The 16940-nt window shown below is 45.3% G+C and overlaps 1 protein-coding gene across 1 annotated transcript in view; it reads right to left on the bottom strand.

The window, feature by feature from the left end:
• The window catches only part of mob2a (MOB kinase activator 2a), a 59099-nt gene extending 44913 nt beyond the window's left edge, over positions 1 to 14186 (bottom strand). The window contains exon 1 of the mRNA XM_070830063.1: positions 13663 to 14186. Coding sequence (XP_070686164.1) covers positions 13663 to 13679 — 17 coding nt within the window. The 5' untranslated portion in view covers positions 13680 to 14186. The remainder of the gene's footprint in view (positions 1 to 13662) is intronic.
• Between the last annotated feature and the right edge of the window lie 2754 nt (positions 14187 to 16940).

The raw sequence follows: 16940 nt of genomic DNA, 5'->3' as shown, positions 1-16940 counted from the left end.
AACAGACACATCAAAGAAAAAACTGCACAGGCATTACAAGTGCACTTTTAAAAATAGATGTGTTTTGACATGTGGTATATTAGTTATGTAAATGTGACCAAGCCAAGCTCAGGGCTGCAACGCTGCACACAGACCAAGTCATCGTCGGTGACAATGACAAGCATTAACTTGTTGCAAAATAATTAGACAACACAGAGAACGTTGCAGCCCATTTCTCAAAAGCAGAGCCGCTTTGCAGAGGCAACACGAGATAGTTGCAGGGAGGATGACGGGAGAAGACACGGGTAGAGTCGCTGAGCAGAGGGGGGGTGGTAGAAGAGGGTGAAGATAAAGAGAATCAGTATGCAAAAGACAGGAGGTCAGGAGTCACCGTCCGCTTCCCAGATCTTCAGCCTCCATCGCTCTTTATGTAGGCTAATCTCTTCCATCTCGCCTCCCTGAGCTGGCCGGCTCACTTAGCCTCATTTAACCAGCTAATGGCCGGTAATAAATCAGCAGCACACTCCTCTCACCTCTAATCTGTAGAGGCTGTTCTGATCCGCACACTCCCCCTGATATATGACTCAGTCCACTACGGCCTCCAGTGTGAAGTAGCTACTGTAGGTAAAAAAACCTCTGTTGGAAGTACAAGTCAGACCGCAAGCACAAAACAAGACTGGTAAGATAAAAAAACACTCAGACTCCCCATTTTCTTGTTTCCAGGCTGGAGTTCACATGACTTTTCATCGACATATTTCACCAATATCTTTGTCTTGTCCTTTGTCACATATTTTGGCTTTAGAAAAACAAAACATGGCCTCTTACATCCACTAACATAAAACTATTAATAAGGACAGAGTATAATTTCATGAGTTTTAACACTGGTGCCAATTTTCATTACTATTTCTATCACCAATGAGCCAAATTATGCCTCAACAATTACCTGACAGCACTGTAGAAAGACACAGTATTCCCCTCACATTATAACCTGTAATATGTCATATATTTCAGTGAAACTTTTGTTTTGACAGATCGAGTTGGATGTGATGGTGAGAAGTCCTTCCTTCCTTCCCCTGGCTTCCTGGATTAAACTGTGGCAAAGTGAGCTGCTGGCCTCGCTCCCACGCCTGGACTACTCATAATACCCCGGTCTTAAGCGGCAGCTAGCATTTAACCTAGCCGCTACTGCTAACAGGCTGTTGGCTCAGTGTTAGCATTTGTCACGAGCCGCCCAGCTCAGTGACCACCGGTGATTAAAAAAGCTTTTTGAAAGGTCACGTTAAGCAGGTCTACGGCTGGTGGCACACAGCAGAGGAGAAAGGGCCGGTTTTGTGACATCACACGAGATCCTGACCGTGTTATAAAGAAGTACAGTGTACTCTGTGAGTGTGTATGTGTGTGAAGAGGACATAGCATGTTCCCCACCGTGGCCTTCTGTAAGCCCTCAGTCAGTCAGACTCATCCGTGTTTATACACGATACACGCACACATTTCCTCGGGGGGATATCAGAGGCCTTATAGGGGTCAAATTCTCTGTTGTGTGTCTTGTGTTTCTGTGTTGTGTCCAGCCTTGAGCTGTCCCATCTCACTCCTGGGAGGCCCAGTCAGCAGCTCTCCTACAGTGACCCCAACCCAGCAGCGGAAATGCAATGACCCTGAGCGCTAGCTCCCCTCTCTGTTATCCCTTTGCCTTCATTCCAAATCAAACTCTCTCGAAAAAACAACTCCCTCCTCCTCCACATCCTTTTTTAGACGTGAAGCAGCTCGCAGAGCTTGCTTGTGGCACACTCACAAACTCAAGCATTAGTGTTTAGCAGGCATGCAGCAGGCTGTCCGTGAGGTAGCCTGCGTTACATCTGCAGATGTAGAGATGTTGACGTTGTATCCTACAAGCAAACAGTTACAGCTGCTGCAAACTCAACATTTGGACTATGAGCAGTGCAGCTACTTTTATTCTTTAGCCGTTTTTGTGTATACGTTTTTAAGATACAACATTTAACACTTACACAAACTAAAAACTATAAATATATATCATCCTGTCGCGAAAAAAAATCTTGTTGATGGATATGCAAGCTTTATCTAAAAGTGCATGTCATACGTTAGGCAACTATTGCTAATTAATTTATTAATTCTACTAAATCTGCAAGTCTAAACTGCTGCTACTGTCATTTTCCTTGCCGATAGGTGGTGCAGGTTTGAAACCTTGGCAATGAATGATATTGGATGGGTGTGGATTTGGGTGTTTTGCATCATCAGAGCTACACCCTCCTAACCTCCCTCTATCGTTGTCCACATGCTGTCCCCTCCCTCTCTTGGCTGTCATGGTGGCAGGAAGTTGAGGAGATGTACAGGCCATATGTGCAGATCAGAGCCATACGGCGGGGATGTCAGCGGACACATATGAAACATATGGCTGCTGGTGCTGGCCTGTCAGCTATTAAGTCTGTTCCATCACTGACTCCCTCTAATCTTACTGAGTGCCTCGCTGCTGTTTAATTTCTCGCCTTAATCACATCCACATGTGCTGTACGAGTGTTAGCACACATATGCATGTACAAGGACACACACAGTAAGATAAAAGGGGGGATCGCTGAGAGAAGGGAAATCCTTTTTTTCTTGTATCTCTTCCTATGGGTTGCTGAACTTTGCTCTCTTCCTTTCCTTCATGCCTTCTCTTCAGCAAGTCAGCCTCTGGTTTAAACCTGTACAAAAAGACACCTCCCCACACCCTGCTCATGTGTTACAGTGATCAGTAACACACACCTTTCAGTGCAGTTTCTTCATCGGCAGGCCGGGCACTGAGATAACATCCATTTTTCTTCTCAGCTTTCGTTTTATTTTTTTTCCCCCTTGCACTGTTGTGCAAGTTTATTCTACAGAGCTGCGTCCTCCTTGCGGATAATGAGCATAATTACTGTAATGCTTACAGGTGATGTTGATGACCTGATAATTTGCCTTTCCCCTAATCATTCATTCATCCTCAAAAGACAGGAGCATCAGCTAAATTACTGGAATTGAGGAAACTCCACACCTCCGTGACACATAAATCACATGAGCCACAAAGTTACACAGACAATGAATGCATGGAATAAGACGCACACAGTACCCAGTTAACGTCTAACTGAGTTTACAGAAATTAGAACTTATCATGAGCTCTTTTCTTTTTCTTCGCAGTTAGAGAAGTAAAGGAAATCATTGCACACCAAAATGTTAAGAACAACAGTGCAACCCGGATGCGCAGCACCCCTGACATCACTGTCTACTTCCTGTCTAAAGCTGCTTAACAGGAAGTTCACAACTGAAAAAGGTTAAGAGCAGCTCCTCGCTCCTTTCTCCAAGTACATTAGGATGTCTACATCCGTCATGCTCACATTATTATCTACACTTGACTGTTTCTTTCCTCCCTTTCCTGTCTTTTATTCTCTCAGGTGTTCTCAGCATGGGCTCCACTGCAACGCCTGCAATCCCATTTAGAGATGCTACGCATGGCAGAGGGCTGGTTTGTATGCATGCACACAAACACTAACATGCTCATACACGAAAATGGACACACCTACACATAGGCATAACAGCCAGGGGGAAGGGGTGGGTATCTGATTAAAGAGGGATAAAGAAAATAGCAGGATGCTGAGGAAAGAAGAAAGTTTGAGTGGAGAAAAAAAAAAAAGAGGCAGGAGGAGGAGAAGTTCAGCCTGGAGTACCGAGATGAACTTGGCTGCCTGAGGCATGTGTGTTGCTTGATGCAACGCAGAGATCTTTAATCCAATTATAGTTCAGACCAGTCTAGCGGACTAGCCTCAGCCACCAAGGACAAACACAGCGAGCTTCCACCAACGTTAGCTGCCCACCGGCTCTGCACAGATTTACAGGCTCACCGCTCAGCTGAAGTCTTGCCCAAGGGTGCTGACCACATCTTAGTGAAGAATAAATAAAATCACCCAGAATCAAAAGCTTCCTCCTACAAGACAAATTAGGTCTCTTATCTCCCTGGTTGAATGAGGAACGACTGTTCTGCTGGGCAAACACTCAAAATCTTGGTGTTAAGGTTTTGGGAATCTAAGCAATGAATAGAAGGTAACCAATGCATTTGTATTCCTCCATCCTTCTGCTGGCTTTCCCTCCTTCTCTAACCCGCACACGACTCCAAACTCCATTTCTCTCTCTGTCACCGACGGCCCGGGCCCCTGCTGTTAAATCTCCCTCTCTGTCCTCTATTGCAGACCTCTGCTGTTTCTAATCTAGCTCTCTGACCCACGTTGCCGCTTCCCATTTATCTCCATATCTCACCTATCGCCCGAGCCACTATCGTTTCCCTCCTTCGCTCGCTCTTAACCCGCACTTTCTATATTCTCCTGCTGCTCTCCTCCTTATCAGCTGGCCTCTCTTCCTCTGTCCTCAGTTTCTTTTCCTCTGGTCTTTTCAATTTGCACTGCTCCAGTACACCGTCTTCCCTTTTTTCTCTACATTTCACATCTCAGCTCTAGATCTTGTATTGCCTCAGTCCGGGAGGTTGTGTTGTTCATCCCCTTTGTCTTTCAGATAGCCGGAAAACTTCAGATTTTATTGAAATTTGGTGGGAAAATTAGACACTGAGATGTGATTAGGTTTGGTGCAAAAAAAACCTCTGCGTCAGGGTTTGCTGCAAAGTATTATGACGGAGGCCTGCCACCATGCCTGTAATAAAACCTCTGCTAAAGTAAGCAGAGACGTGAATTCATACAATAAAGTGTAAGGTCCACATATTTAACCTTTACAGTTTTACAAATAGGAAAAGTCAAGTCTTAGGGGTGTAAGAGGAAAAAATGGCGCTGCCAGTCAAACACCAGACTGATTGGTTAGATTAGATAATCACCAGATGGACACAAACTGCATCGAGTTGTATCAGCAGCTCGAGTTTTGCTCATTACTCCGAAAGTGTGGGACAGATCAATAAGTTAAACACCGCATTAGGACTCTGTACAACTGTGAGGCTTGTCTACTACTGACAACGATTATACGTGTGCCTGTTGATACTGTGAAACTTAAACGGGTGCAACCACAACCAGAGGTCTCATATTTGACTGATTACTTTGACAAAGCAAGTTTAAGTTGATTGATTAAATGTGCTTCTACCCAAAGAAGAAATGTATCATTAAATGTAATTTATAGCCAGAACTGAATCTGAACGACTGCAAGCAGTCCTGAAATAAATGCAGCCAAATGTTCTGCGGGGTGTCCCTTGTGAGTGGATGGTAACAACAACCCTAAATCCTGCTGCAGGGGGTTCAAGTTATTTTAGCCGATCTTAAGACAGCTCTGGCTGGCAGCGCTCCATGACTATGATACTCTCTGACAGAACAGGAGCTGCTCCCAGGCCTGTGGCGGCCAAACCTGCTACTGAATGAACCAGGATCTGTGAGGTAGTGTTGGCTTGAAATTAAACAACACGTTTTGAGAGAAAAATGTCATTTTTGACCAATAAGAGTAGAGAAAAGGAGGAGAGAGCAGAGCTGATTAGTCATGACTGTTTTCCAGCCCTCTGTTAGTCTTTTCTTTCTCCTGTCTCTCTGTCCGATGGCAGTGCTAGTTGTGTGCACTGGGCAAGGCTGCCCAGAGCGTTATGAAAGAGTAAACACAGCCACAGCATGGTGCCGCTCTCCTGCCAAATGAAATAGAGGCAAAACACACACACACACACACACACACACACACACACACACACACACACACAATGCCAGGAGCTGCCAACCAGTGTGACCCAAATGAACAGAACATCTTCAATGTGAAGATATACAGGCACATAATAAAAAAACAAGATGTACTGCACACCTAAGTGGTTACTGCACCATATGCATCAGAGGCTACTGGATAAATGTCAGCTAACTGAGCAGTTGACATTGTTAAATGCAGCCTGTTTCAAGCTTACAAACAGGTCAGGGTCCATTTGAGGGGGCGGAGAAGCTTCACAAGCACAGCCAGCTCAGGTATTGAGTTAAGTTGCATTTGCAGCCTCTTGATCCATCGCAGTATAAGGTTGCACCATGCTCACAGAGCCATGTACTGTCCTCAGGCTTTTGAAACCTCATCTTCGCTCAAACGTAGTAGCAAAAAGGGCAAAAACACCACACCTAGCAAGACCTTCCATCTCAAGTGCTCGCAAAAGTGCTTAATACAGCCGTGCATGCATTTGGATTCTCCAGCTATCCACTTATGCATATTCAGTGAAAGGCAAACTGCCGAGTCATTCTGGTATCACGTTCATTTCTGGGCCTCTCCGTGTCCCTGCCTCAGAGAAAAGGAAGCCGGGGAAGTAGAGAGGTGTCTCAAGAGACGAGCCAGAGAGCACAGCAGTGTTCGCTCAGGAGTGTGTCTATGTGTGTGTGTGTTCTTGTACCCAGGCTATTTCCCTGCTCAGAAAGGCATTCAATAGAGCCTTTATATCCCTCTCAATGATGCACACTGATGTCCTAAAAACAGTCCATGATACAGTATTGTGTGATCAAGCCTGGGGAAGTCTCGCTTAACATTCACTCAGACCTTTCCTCCACAGACCAACTACTTTAAAAGTGCACTGCCATACGATGGTGCAATATTTTAACCAAAAAAAACCCTTAAATTAAAGGTGTTGGAAGACAAACAGTCAGCGGTTTCATATTGACTACACACACTTCTCGCTGGTGTGCTGGAGCTGCTAGTTGTGGTTGTTACTATATCGACTCATCGCTTTAGGTGTCACCTTGCTGTGAAACCCGAAGTGATCGACACCTCTGAACTATGACAGCTGAGCTTTTATGGTGTGGCGACCGTCCCGCTGCTCACTTTTCGCTCTGCTGTGCTGCTGGGGAAGAGGAGGACTCTGCTACCGTTGCCCAAAAATAAGGACGCAGCCTTGATGTGCAGTGAGCGCTGGCAAAAGTCAAAGTCAGAGGGCTGATGTCAGAGAGGGGAGCTGAGGACTTGTTTGTTTAGACTCTGCCCCTCCAGCTCTGCTTTGCTTTCCCCCCGTTTTACTCCCTGGGTCCCTCACCAAAAGGCACATGAGGCCAGCATACGAACACAGCACGATAGAGCTTGTACAATATCGCTCTGCATATATTCTGTCCTCCTACATGCTCAGCTTCGAGTGCAGCCAACACCCCTGCTAGTTTCTGTTGTTAAACATTTCTGCCCTGGGCCCGATCGACGCTGCCTTGCTCTCTGTGGCCGAGCAGTCCAGCTCAGGCAGCAGTCAAGCACGCAAATGTCTCTGCACATCAGCATCCCGAGAGAGAGAGAGAGAGAGAGAGAGCGGGAGACGTAAAGAGGGAGACAGACAGAGAGAGAGAGTGTGAGCCAGGGAGTGAAAGACAGAGTGAGCTGGAGGGGTTGAAAGTGACTAAAATGCCCTTTCATGGGAGTAAACAAACCAACTAGCCTTCCTGTCATCCAGCCAATCCCTCAGCACAGCAGCACATCACGGTAGAATAGCTCGAGGCCTGCCGCTGAGCCCAAGGCCAGGGCCCAGCTCCATTAAAGCAGGGTAGAGGTGATCTTAACTTCAACAGGAAACTGAGACACATCAACCAATGAAGACAGAAATAATAATCTCTGTGCAGTTGTTGGGAATCAAATAAAAACGCCACGCAATAAAAACTGATTGAAACTTTTTTATTTTTGTTGTCGAGTCTGTCAAAAAGGGTTTTGCAAAACAACTGATGTGAACCACAGAGTGATTTCTCAGGGTTGAATGCTGTGCGGAGAGCGGATGTGTGCTGGGACACTGGGCAAACTGCCACTCACAGCACAAGGTGAATTTGTAAAACTACACCACATAACTGTCATTAAGGGTTTGGCTGGCTTAGGTGGCGTTAAACATCTTGGCACGGGCTGCCGTGGGTGTGTAGTCGTAAAGCAACTCTACTGCCAGACACAATGAATTGATTCTTAATAGAGAGGGATTCTAACTGCGGGCTCTGACACACAGAAAGCCAACAGAAGCTCTCTTCACTGACACGGTAACAAGCTAGTTAAGAGCTCTTTCCCAGGCAGACGCTGAGATCTTCTGGTGAGAACTGCTACACCGCTCCCGGGTCAGACCTAATAACAGAACAGTGTACCAGCGAAACACTGCAGATGATTGTAAAGCCGAATAATAAGATAAGATGATACAGGAATAAAGACAGCAAAGTCTGACTCAAGTCAAGATCAAGCAACACAGCTCCAGTGGTGGTTAGTTTCTATTCTCGAGCAGGTGACTGCTTTGAGGTGATGTCTGCTCATCTGTCACAGCCTATTATCAGCGCTGCATCTGTGGTGCGAGCAGCGGAAACAGCCACCTGTGCTGAGACCGTGTGCAATAGTGTGTGCATGTGTGTTGAAGTGTGCTTGTGTGTGGTGGAGATGGAAATGAGGCAGTGAGGTTGAATGAGGACAGGATTGCAGTGTGCAAAATCCCCATTGGGAGCCTCTACAACTAAAAACACATATAGTGCTGTAACAATGGGGGATTTTACCAGATAAATCCCAAAAGCAAAAAAATTTTTTAAAAAGGCAGACAAACCAGAGAGATGGAACTCCGTACGAGGTTTAATCTGGTAAAATCCTCCGTAGTTACTGGACATTAGATGCTGTGTCCACACAGCAGATGCTAGCCCTGATGCGTTAGCCTCCAAGGCTAAAAACAAAGATCAGCTGGGCAGACCGGCTGCTAACTTCCACTTCTTCCAGATTGTCTTGAAATTCCTAGTTCCTTCTAAAGTCTAACATCAAATTATTTATTATTTCAATATTAAACATCAGGAGGAGAAAAGTTGAATGGCTGTTGTGAGAAATACAAACATGATGTGTTATTAGATAAACTGAGGACTGACTGACATAAAACAATATTTTGGCTATAGCCTTTTTATGTTGCAGTTTTTACGGTTTCTCCGAGATAAGGGCCCTGTATTTGTGGCACCTATTGGCCTCAGCATATATCATTATTTAATCCAGATTGGTGGGTTGTCCACATCTATCTTTTAATGAAGTTTTATTTTTATAAAATATTATATATTATATTATTATCATTATACATTAGCTCTAAACTGCTCCCAATGACCAAGTGTAGGCAGCTATGGTTGACAGTGGTATAGGTTGCACATGCTGCCTGCCAATAAATAAACACAAAAGGCTTCGAACACACACCCCTGTGATCCGTATCAGCGGATCGTAACTGGTACTGCTTCCAGCAGTCTGTGATCGGCCCCATCACCTCATCACCTGTTGTTATGGAGACGTTCATATATGTATTTGGAGCATTTTGTTGCTGCAATCAGAAGCAAACTCCTGCAATGTAATTGTTCAACAGATAAAAAAAAAGACTTTTTTGAAATTAAAAATGATTATTGTGACCATTTCTATTGTTTGGTCTGAACCTGAGAAACAGTCTATAATCCATGAAGGGCTCCATTCATGTTTTTAAACTTAATGCAGAATCATGCTGTATTCAGTTTTGACACTTACAAACATGGTCGCGGGCTACAAAATAGTTGAGAAAATGCACTACAGTAAACAGCGTGAGAACAATCGCATCAGTAAGCACCAACAGTGTGAGACACCACAGCACACTTCTGTTCTGGATATGAGACTGAACGTGACAAACAGACAGACGTTTCGCACTGTAGAGGAAACGTCTGTCTAAGTGGTTGCTGTAAATTCCCCTTCTCCATCTACCATCACCCTCGTTCTTTATTTCTAACCGTTTTAGCTGACAGTGAGAAAGGTCATAGAGGAAGAGACGATGGGTGAGCAGCTCAACTGCAGCAGTGCCCCGTTCAAAGGTTCTCCAGAACAACATAGTATAAAGAGTAAAATGTCATCTGATGCTGTACTTAGAGAGCAGTAGAGAATAAGTAACACCTTTTCCTCTACAAAACATACAAACCTTCTCAGACATATCAGAGTTTAATGTTGCCTTAGAAGAACTTCACCAAAAATGCCACAATTCCTAAAATTTGTTCTCCACAAAATGACAGGATAGAAAAAATAAACCCCCTTTTTTACTGGGATGTTTCATACTATTGCTTGCATTACTCCAGTGATGCAGGATAATGATATGCTGCCTTTACACCGTGAAGTCACAGGTGACGCAGTGCGAGCTAAGTGTACATTAAATCTGACTCTTGCTCCGGTCAGGCGGCCTAAAGCGGCGCTCCGCTTAGCTGCTGCTGTAGTTTCAATTATCTCGCTCTTCGTTCAGCATTACCAAGCCATCACCCAAAAGCGAGGGGATTAAATATCTGTCAAAGCCTGTCCATTTCACCCAGCAGGAAAAAGACACATTTAGGCGTCGTGCATCTCCCCGGTGATTTAACGTCCTGTCTGACTCTGAATCTGGACAGATGAGGTCATTCAGCTCTGAAATGATGCTCCAAAATAAATACACTGCACGCCACGCAGATGGACTGGATGTGTTTTGTAAACACGTTCTTGGCTTGTATTTTTTAGGCAAGCACACAGGTGATACACACAAGGGGTGTTGTTTGTAGCCTCCTGCTGAAACCACAGAAAAAAGATCCTGTTCTTGTGAATTTGTCACCCACCGTAATACCTCCCCTCATTGTCTTCCTATCTTCTTTCCTCAATCTATCCACCATTAATAGGCCGTTGTGTGCTTGTCATCTGCTACAAACCTCCATTTGATTCCCTGTGAGGCTTCATCTTATCCCATCTCCTGCTCCACCCCTTCCCCCACCTGCTAATTTCTCCTGTCTCTCTCCCTAATCAACCATTCCACCAAAAGGATTCATATCCCCTTCCTACATCAGTTAGAAACACACCATCTCCTATTCCTCCATCCCTTTAGATCACCATGGCTTTCCCTCATCAGTCTCGCCTCTTTCATTCATCCGCCTCTTCCTTCCCTTTTCTCTCTTCATCTGCACAGAGCTCCTCAAATCAGCTGCTTTCACCAGCTTCCATCACCGTTGTGTGCCCCCTCTCTCTCTCTCTCTCTCTCCACCCCTCTCACATCTCTCCTCACTTCCTCCCTCCATCGGTCCTGGCTGGAGCGTCCTTCACCCTGGGTCTGTATTCAGAGTGATTACACGCTTGGTTAACTCATTCATGGACTCCACTCTGTCAGTGACGCATGCTGGACGCATGCCTGCTCGCTCCCAATGCATTCAGCTCACATGCACACCTTTACCCGCATATATAAACAGTAGACAACGTGCGGCTTTAAACACGCAGGTAAACACTGACTCTCAACATGCTGAAATGCCATCGTTCTCGGTCAGTGAGGAACAGACACTACAGCTAAACAGACGGCTGACAGTGATAACACACTGCACTGTCACGAATTACCTATTTTAGTGCCTCTATAAGTATGACTCATTTTTTAGGGTATTTAAAACATAGTCCACAACTTATTTAAATGGTGTCGCTACACACACACACACACCACAACAACAAAAATGGAATGCGACTTAATACCAACTACATTTAACATAATAATCCTGACTATCAGCAAACATAAGCAGGCAGTGGCCTTCGCTTCTGCTCGTATGTGGTTCCTCTCTTTCCTCACCTCTTCTAAGACCAAGACGTAACTGGGTGTTGCTCTTGAATTCCTGACAGATCACTAAGCAAACCAGTTTAGGTTGGACAGCACCAACTGTTTGGGCAGAAAAATATCGTTATGAGGGGAAGACGGAAGAGGAGGTTAAAACCTATGAATTTACAGCTGAGAGAACTGATGCAACTCGAGACAAGTCAATGCAAGAACCAGTTACCAAAACCAGGAACACGAGTGTCAAGGGCAGGAAAATAAAAACTACAAGAAAGCTCTCAGAGGCTGAACACCACTACCACACTGCACGCCGTGTTCAAGCATTATGACAGTTGTTGTGAAATAGGCCATGCATAGAAAACCTCAAAAAACATTTGTGAATTTTAACAAAATTGGATGGACTTTGTGGAAGTTTTTTTTTTGTGGGCAAATAGATAAGTACATGTCACACCAAGCCATGCCAGGAAAACTATTTTTGCTCATAACCCTCACAGTTCAGCAGTTATGACGGAGAATGTTAACAGTTTTATAAGTGGCAATAAAGTGGCACCCTCCACACCCAAAACTCATTAGATCTTCCTTTGCCCATGGCCTAGATATCTGTCACTATTCATTGAAGTCTGTTCAGTGTTTTCTCAGATATCCTGCTAACTGACTGACAGACAGACAGACAGACAGACAGACAGACAGACAGGCAGACAGGCAGACAGGCAGGACAAATAGTTGGTCAACTCTGGTATTCTGGTTGGCGCTATAGGCGGACTGCATCGTTATCTGCGAGCCAAAATGCCACAATGTGAAACACCCCTGACAACATGCCTCCACCCTTCCTCTGCCCTGATCTGCCCCCAAAAGTGCTGCAGCGAGCCAGCCGACCAACCTGATAACCAGTCAGCAAATAGAACAACCTCACAGCGACACACCTTACTGTGCGAGTCTGAAGCTTTTGAGAAATGCAAAAGACTCGACGTTCTCCTGTCTGGAGAGACATCCGATCCCACTGTGTTTCAGGTATCACAAGGGTGAAAACAAAATTTAGCCGTGTGCATGAAAAGGTGTTATAGAAAGAGAAATTGCAAACACACGCTGGACTAAGACTTGACCGAGTCCCTCCTTCACTTACAGGCAAATACGACTTACACCCTGACCAGACGATCAAGTGCCATTAAGTTTGCACTGCAAATAAACAAGTGAATAACACATCAGTGCTGTATGATGGCAGAAGTTTCTTTATCACTGGCACAGATGTCATGGGTTGATCTTGAATACAGTGATCGTGGCTGTAGAGCAGGTGTCAGACTCAGACAGACGCATCTCATCCGGCAGTACGAACCACCAGCTCGTGACTCTGACCAAAAATAATGTGACAAACCAGCTTTATCAACTTTGTCAGGTGTCACCTGCTGCACTGAGGCAAAAATAACCTAGAGCACCTTCAGCTACTGTGTTGGTGACACTCTTGCCTCAGTGACGAATTACTCAGCAGTAATCATCATCTGCGTATAATGTTTATTCCTCCTGTCTGACAAGTTAGAGAGCTGAAGCCTCCATCAGTGAGCTCGCTGACAGGGACCTCTGTTGTGTCCCAAAGGCAGCACGTTGTAACGATAGGTTAGCTTGGCTGCTAACGTGTGGTCCCCGCAGAGGCGGCCAGCGCACCTTGCAAAGGAAATAAACTAAAACCGGGCACAGCCGCGTTAGCAAGACTGACAGGCTGCTAACGTTAGCCCATTTGCTGTGTTAATCATCCCTATAAATAAGCTCCCTGTGCAGTAAACTGGCCTCCACAGAGATATCCTCACGACCTAATCTGGGCGCTGCCGTCGTTGGCTCGGTAGCTGCAGGCCACGGAGATGCCCTAAAATACCGCCTGGCCCCGGGTAACATTAGGCTGGGTTACCGTTGCAGGATGAGACCGTTGCCAGCTTTGCTACCAAGCTAGCATCGCAGAGCTAAGCTAGGCTAGGCTAGGCAACATGCTACCCGCTCTTGGCTACATTAATGCGTTAAAGTGGATAATTAACAGTATTAGACACGACAGTGCACCTGCCTAATGCTGCCTGTGGTGGTGTCAGCTACTGTGCAACGAATTTGCTGCCAGCATCAGAAATACTGCGTAGTTGACCTGCCATAGGAGAGTAAAGCTGGCTAGCCAAGTGTTAGCTGTCTGTACTCACCCCATTAACCAGTCCATGGCGCTGTTTGTAGCTAGCTTAGCTCACGTTAGCTGGCAGGGGATAAATCCACCAGGAGCTGGAGGCGACCCCCTAGTTTATCCAGCCACCACCCTCGCTGCCCTGGCTGCCTGGCCCCCGAGTCCCGTCGCTCTCCCCGGGGCCCGCGTCTCTCCCAGCTGCCGGATCCTGGCCGCTCAAACACAGACGCCGCTTAAACTTCTAGCGATTGTCCTTGTTTTGATCCTCAGCTAGCCTCGGATCATGAAGTGGCAGGAACACAGTCGGATCAGTCTGCTAGCTGGTAGCGGGAGCGCAGCATTGGGTGACTTTGAGCACGAAGGCGAGCGGAGGAGAGCGGGGGGCAGCGGTGCGGGTCTGCCTGCCTGGAGCCGCGGTGTCCGCTGTGCAGTGGCGCCGACTGAGGCTCGTCTGCTGGGATGCCGCTAGTCAACCCGGTAACCTCTGTCATGAAGCCTTGTATGGCTACCGTGCTAGCTGACAGCCTGAACCTCCACTGGAGCTGCTGCCGTCTGAGCGAGCTCTAAATCGGAGTCCGGAAGTAAACAGAGACCCGACCCACTCTGTCTGTCCTGTGCGTAAAATGCGTGTCACGCAGGGCTGCATGAACATGGATGCAGTGGGATATGTAGTGACTAGAAAAAGGTGACATCAGTGCACTACTACGGACTTTCACGCTATAATAGGCAGACGACATACCACTGAGTTTAACTGTTAAAGCACATTAGCAGCAACACCTGTGATCTTATTAAAGGGCAGTGAGCGCCAAAAACACGATTTTAATGATGATGTTCTCTTTCCATCCAAGTAATGCAGGCAACCTCCGGGACCACAGAACCCCAGAGGCCCCTAATGTCAGTGGGTTTTGGTGATTTAATGAACTGCAACTTTGTTAGGGAATTTGCACCAAAAAAGTACAACATCAACAAAAGCAGGTCTTGCGGTATCAGCTTCAATGATGTTCTGTCCATCTGCCAAAATCTAGCTTCAAGAGCTTAATTAATTTAGTTTGTATTGTCCACACATGATGCATGGTCCTAAATACAGTAGTGATCAGTCCACGCACACTGAAAGCTCGGTGGTAATACTCCAGCATACAGTAGGAGTGTGGACATATGATAAAGCTGCCAGGTACAGTCTGATGTGCCTCACTGGAGCTGATGGGAATCTAAGATGACACATCGTACGGATGGAGGCCAAAAGGGCCACAACAGCAAATTTTTTTGCACCAGGACCCACCAGTTAATCTCTCCATGTCTTTCCCTTTAGTGACTGTGATTTTCATCATTAGAACAAATAAAACAGAAATGCCCTTTCAAATAAAACCTGGAGTAAAGTAAAGTCAGTAGAGGTCATAAATCTCAACAGGAAGGCAGTAGTGTGTGCTGACCCCTCACTGCGAACCTGTGCAGGCAGGGCAGTGCCAGTGATGACCAATGTATTACTGGCTAAATTATTATATGCCATCAGTTACACTGCTCTGCTCATTCTTAGGCACCGACTGGACAGAGCCATCTTGGAGGATGACATTTAATCAGATCTGTCAGGTCTCACAGAGAAATAGTGCTGATTCATTGATCAGAGAAAAAGTAAATCTCTGATCACTTAGTCAACTACTTTAATAATTGTTTAATCTCTGAGTCTTTTATCAAGCCAAGCTAGTTGGTTTCAGCTTTTCTCTGTTTTTTATATAGCATTGTGAATTGAAATGCTTACATTTTGGGTTATTTAGTGAATAAAACAAGACGTTAGCAGGAACTACGATGGACATGTTCGACTATTTTCTGACACTTTATAGGTCAAAAAACGTAATTGACAGATTCATCAATAATGAAAGTAAATGTTGTTAGCTGCCCTACATAGAAGATGGCAAATATAAAATACAAAATGTGACTTAGTGATCACTCATTGGTCCTTATCATTTGCCATTTTTATTTTCACTGTGTGGTTCTGTTTGGGTACAGGATTATATTAAATCACATAATTCATCATATATCCTTTCTTATGCTCATCCTTTGGCCCATTCAGTAGCTTTTAATAGCTCTTTCCCCTCTTCCATTCCTTCTTTTCACCCACTTTCCTCTTAAGAAACCATCAATCAGACAGATGTAGTTTGCAAAGATGGGATCAATAAGTACTTTGCCCTGCTAAAATGACTGGTGACCTCTCTTCCCGTCTGCCCCTCTCTGAGACACCCATTAGAGCAAGACGTATGGTCGTCATCCTCTCCTCCTCCTTCCTCCTCCTCATCCTCCTCTCAGCATCCTTAGGCTTCTATAAATAACAGCAGCCCACAGGTGACGGAGAGGCCATTCAGGAAAGGAGCCATGTTAACAAGAGGCAGAGCCGCATGATTGGCTCGTTGTCACTCCGGCGCTCTGCTGTCGTCCAATCAGATCACTGAGAGGCGGAGTTACAGGGATGATTGACAGGAAGCTGGCGGGTTGTTAAAACGTGGTGTGATGCTGTGAAGCGCCACGTGGGGGCGGTGTGGCCTGTTTGTTGACTGGCTGTGCAGACTGGTGTCAGTGTGACAGGTCTGGTACAGTTTTACTGTGGACACTGGAGGAATCTGCTGGTCCAGGATCTGTGGCACAACTTGTTTGAGAGTCTCTGTTGTACCAGTCACACTTTTTCTCTCCGTGTTCAGTGTTTTGGCATATGTTTTTTAATATAGCCTACAAAATTGGTATGAGCAGTGTTGGAGAGAGTCAGTCTCACTATTTCATGAGGACAGTTTCTAAGAAACAGTAATTAAGGGGTTGTTTCATTCAGATTATAAACAGCTTCCTTTTTGTTTAGTGTCTACAGGTCCTCAAAGGTCCATCAACTAGAAACTAGATATCTTTGAATTTATCTACATCTATCATTGCTTCACAGCTTTGATTAGGTATCTTTGTGACAGTGTCATGTTTTTGTTTTTATGGTTTCATTTGCTCAGGTTTTAAGGTGTTTGTTTCCAGTCTGTGTAATTTCAGTTGTGGTGCTCAAAATATCCGAAACCATCAAATTAATTGATTTGTCGTAAAAGTATTATCATAATGATTTTACCATCATAATGATTATCCACAGACCTCACTGTGAACTGTTCTCATCAGAAATATTCTCCACGTGTGATGACTATAACTGATTTTCTTCGATTACTGGGGTGGAAGCAGAAACCTCAGAGACTGACATCTTAAAATTTCAACAAATGAAAACAGAACGATGGTCGTGGTGGGAAAAAATGTGTTCTTACAATTTGGGTGAACTGACCCTTT

Source organism: Pempheris klunzingeri, chromosome 5, assembly GCF_042242105.1.
Source record: "Pempheris klunzingeri isolate RE-2024b chromosome 5, fPemKlu1.hap1, whole genome shotgun sequence".
Classification (NCBI taxonomy): domain Eukaryota; kingdom Metazoa; phylum Chordata; class Actinopteri; order Acropomatiformes; family Pempheridae; genus Pempheris; species Pempheris klunzingeri.
Note: the sequence above shows the minus strand (reverse complement) of the source record. Positions and strands in the feature narration are given on the sequence as shown.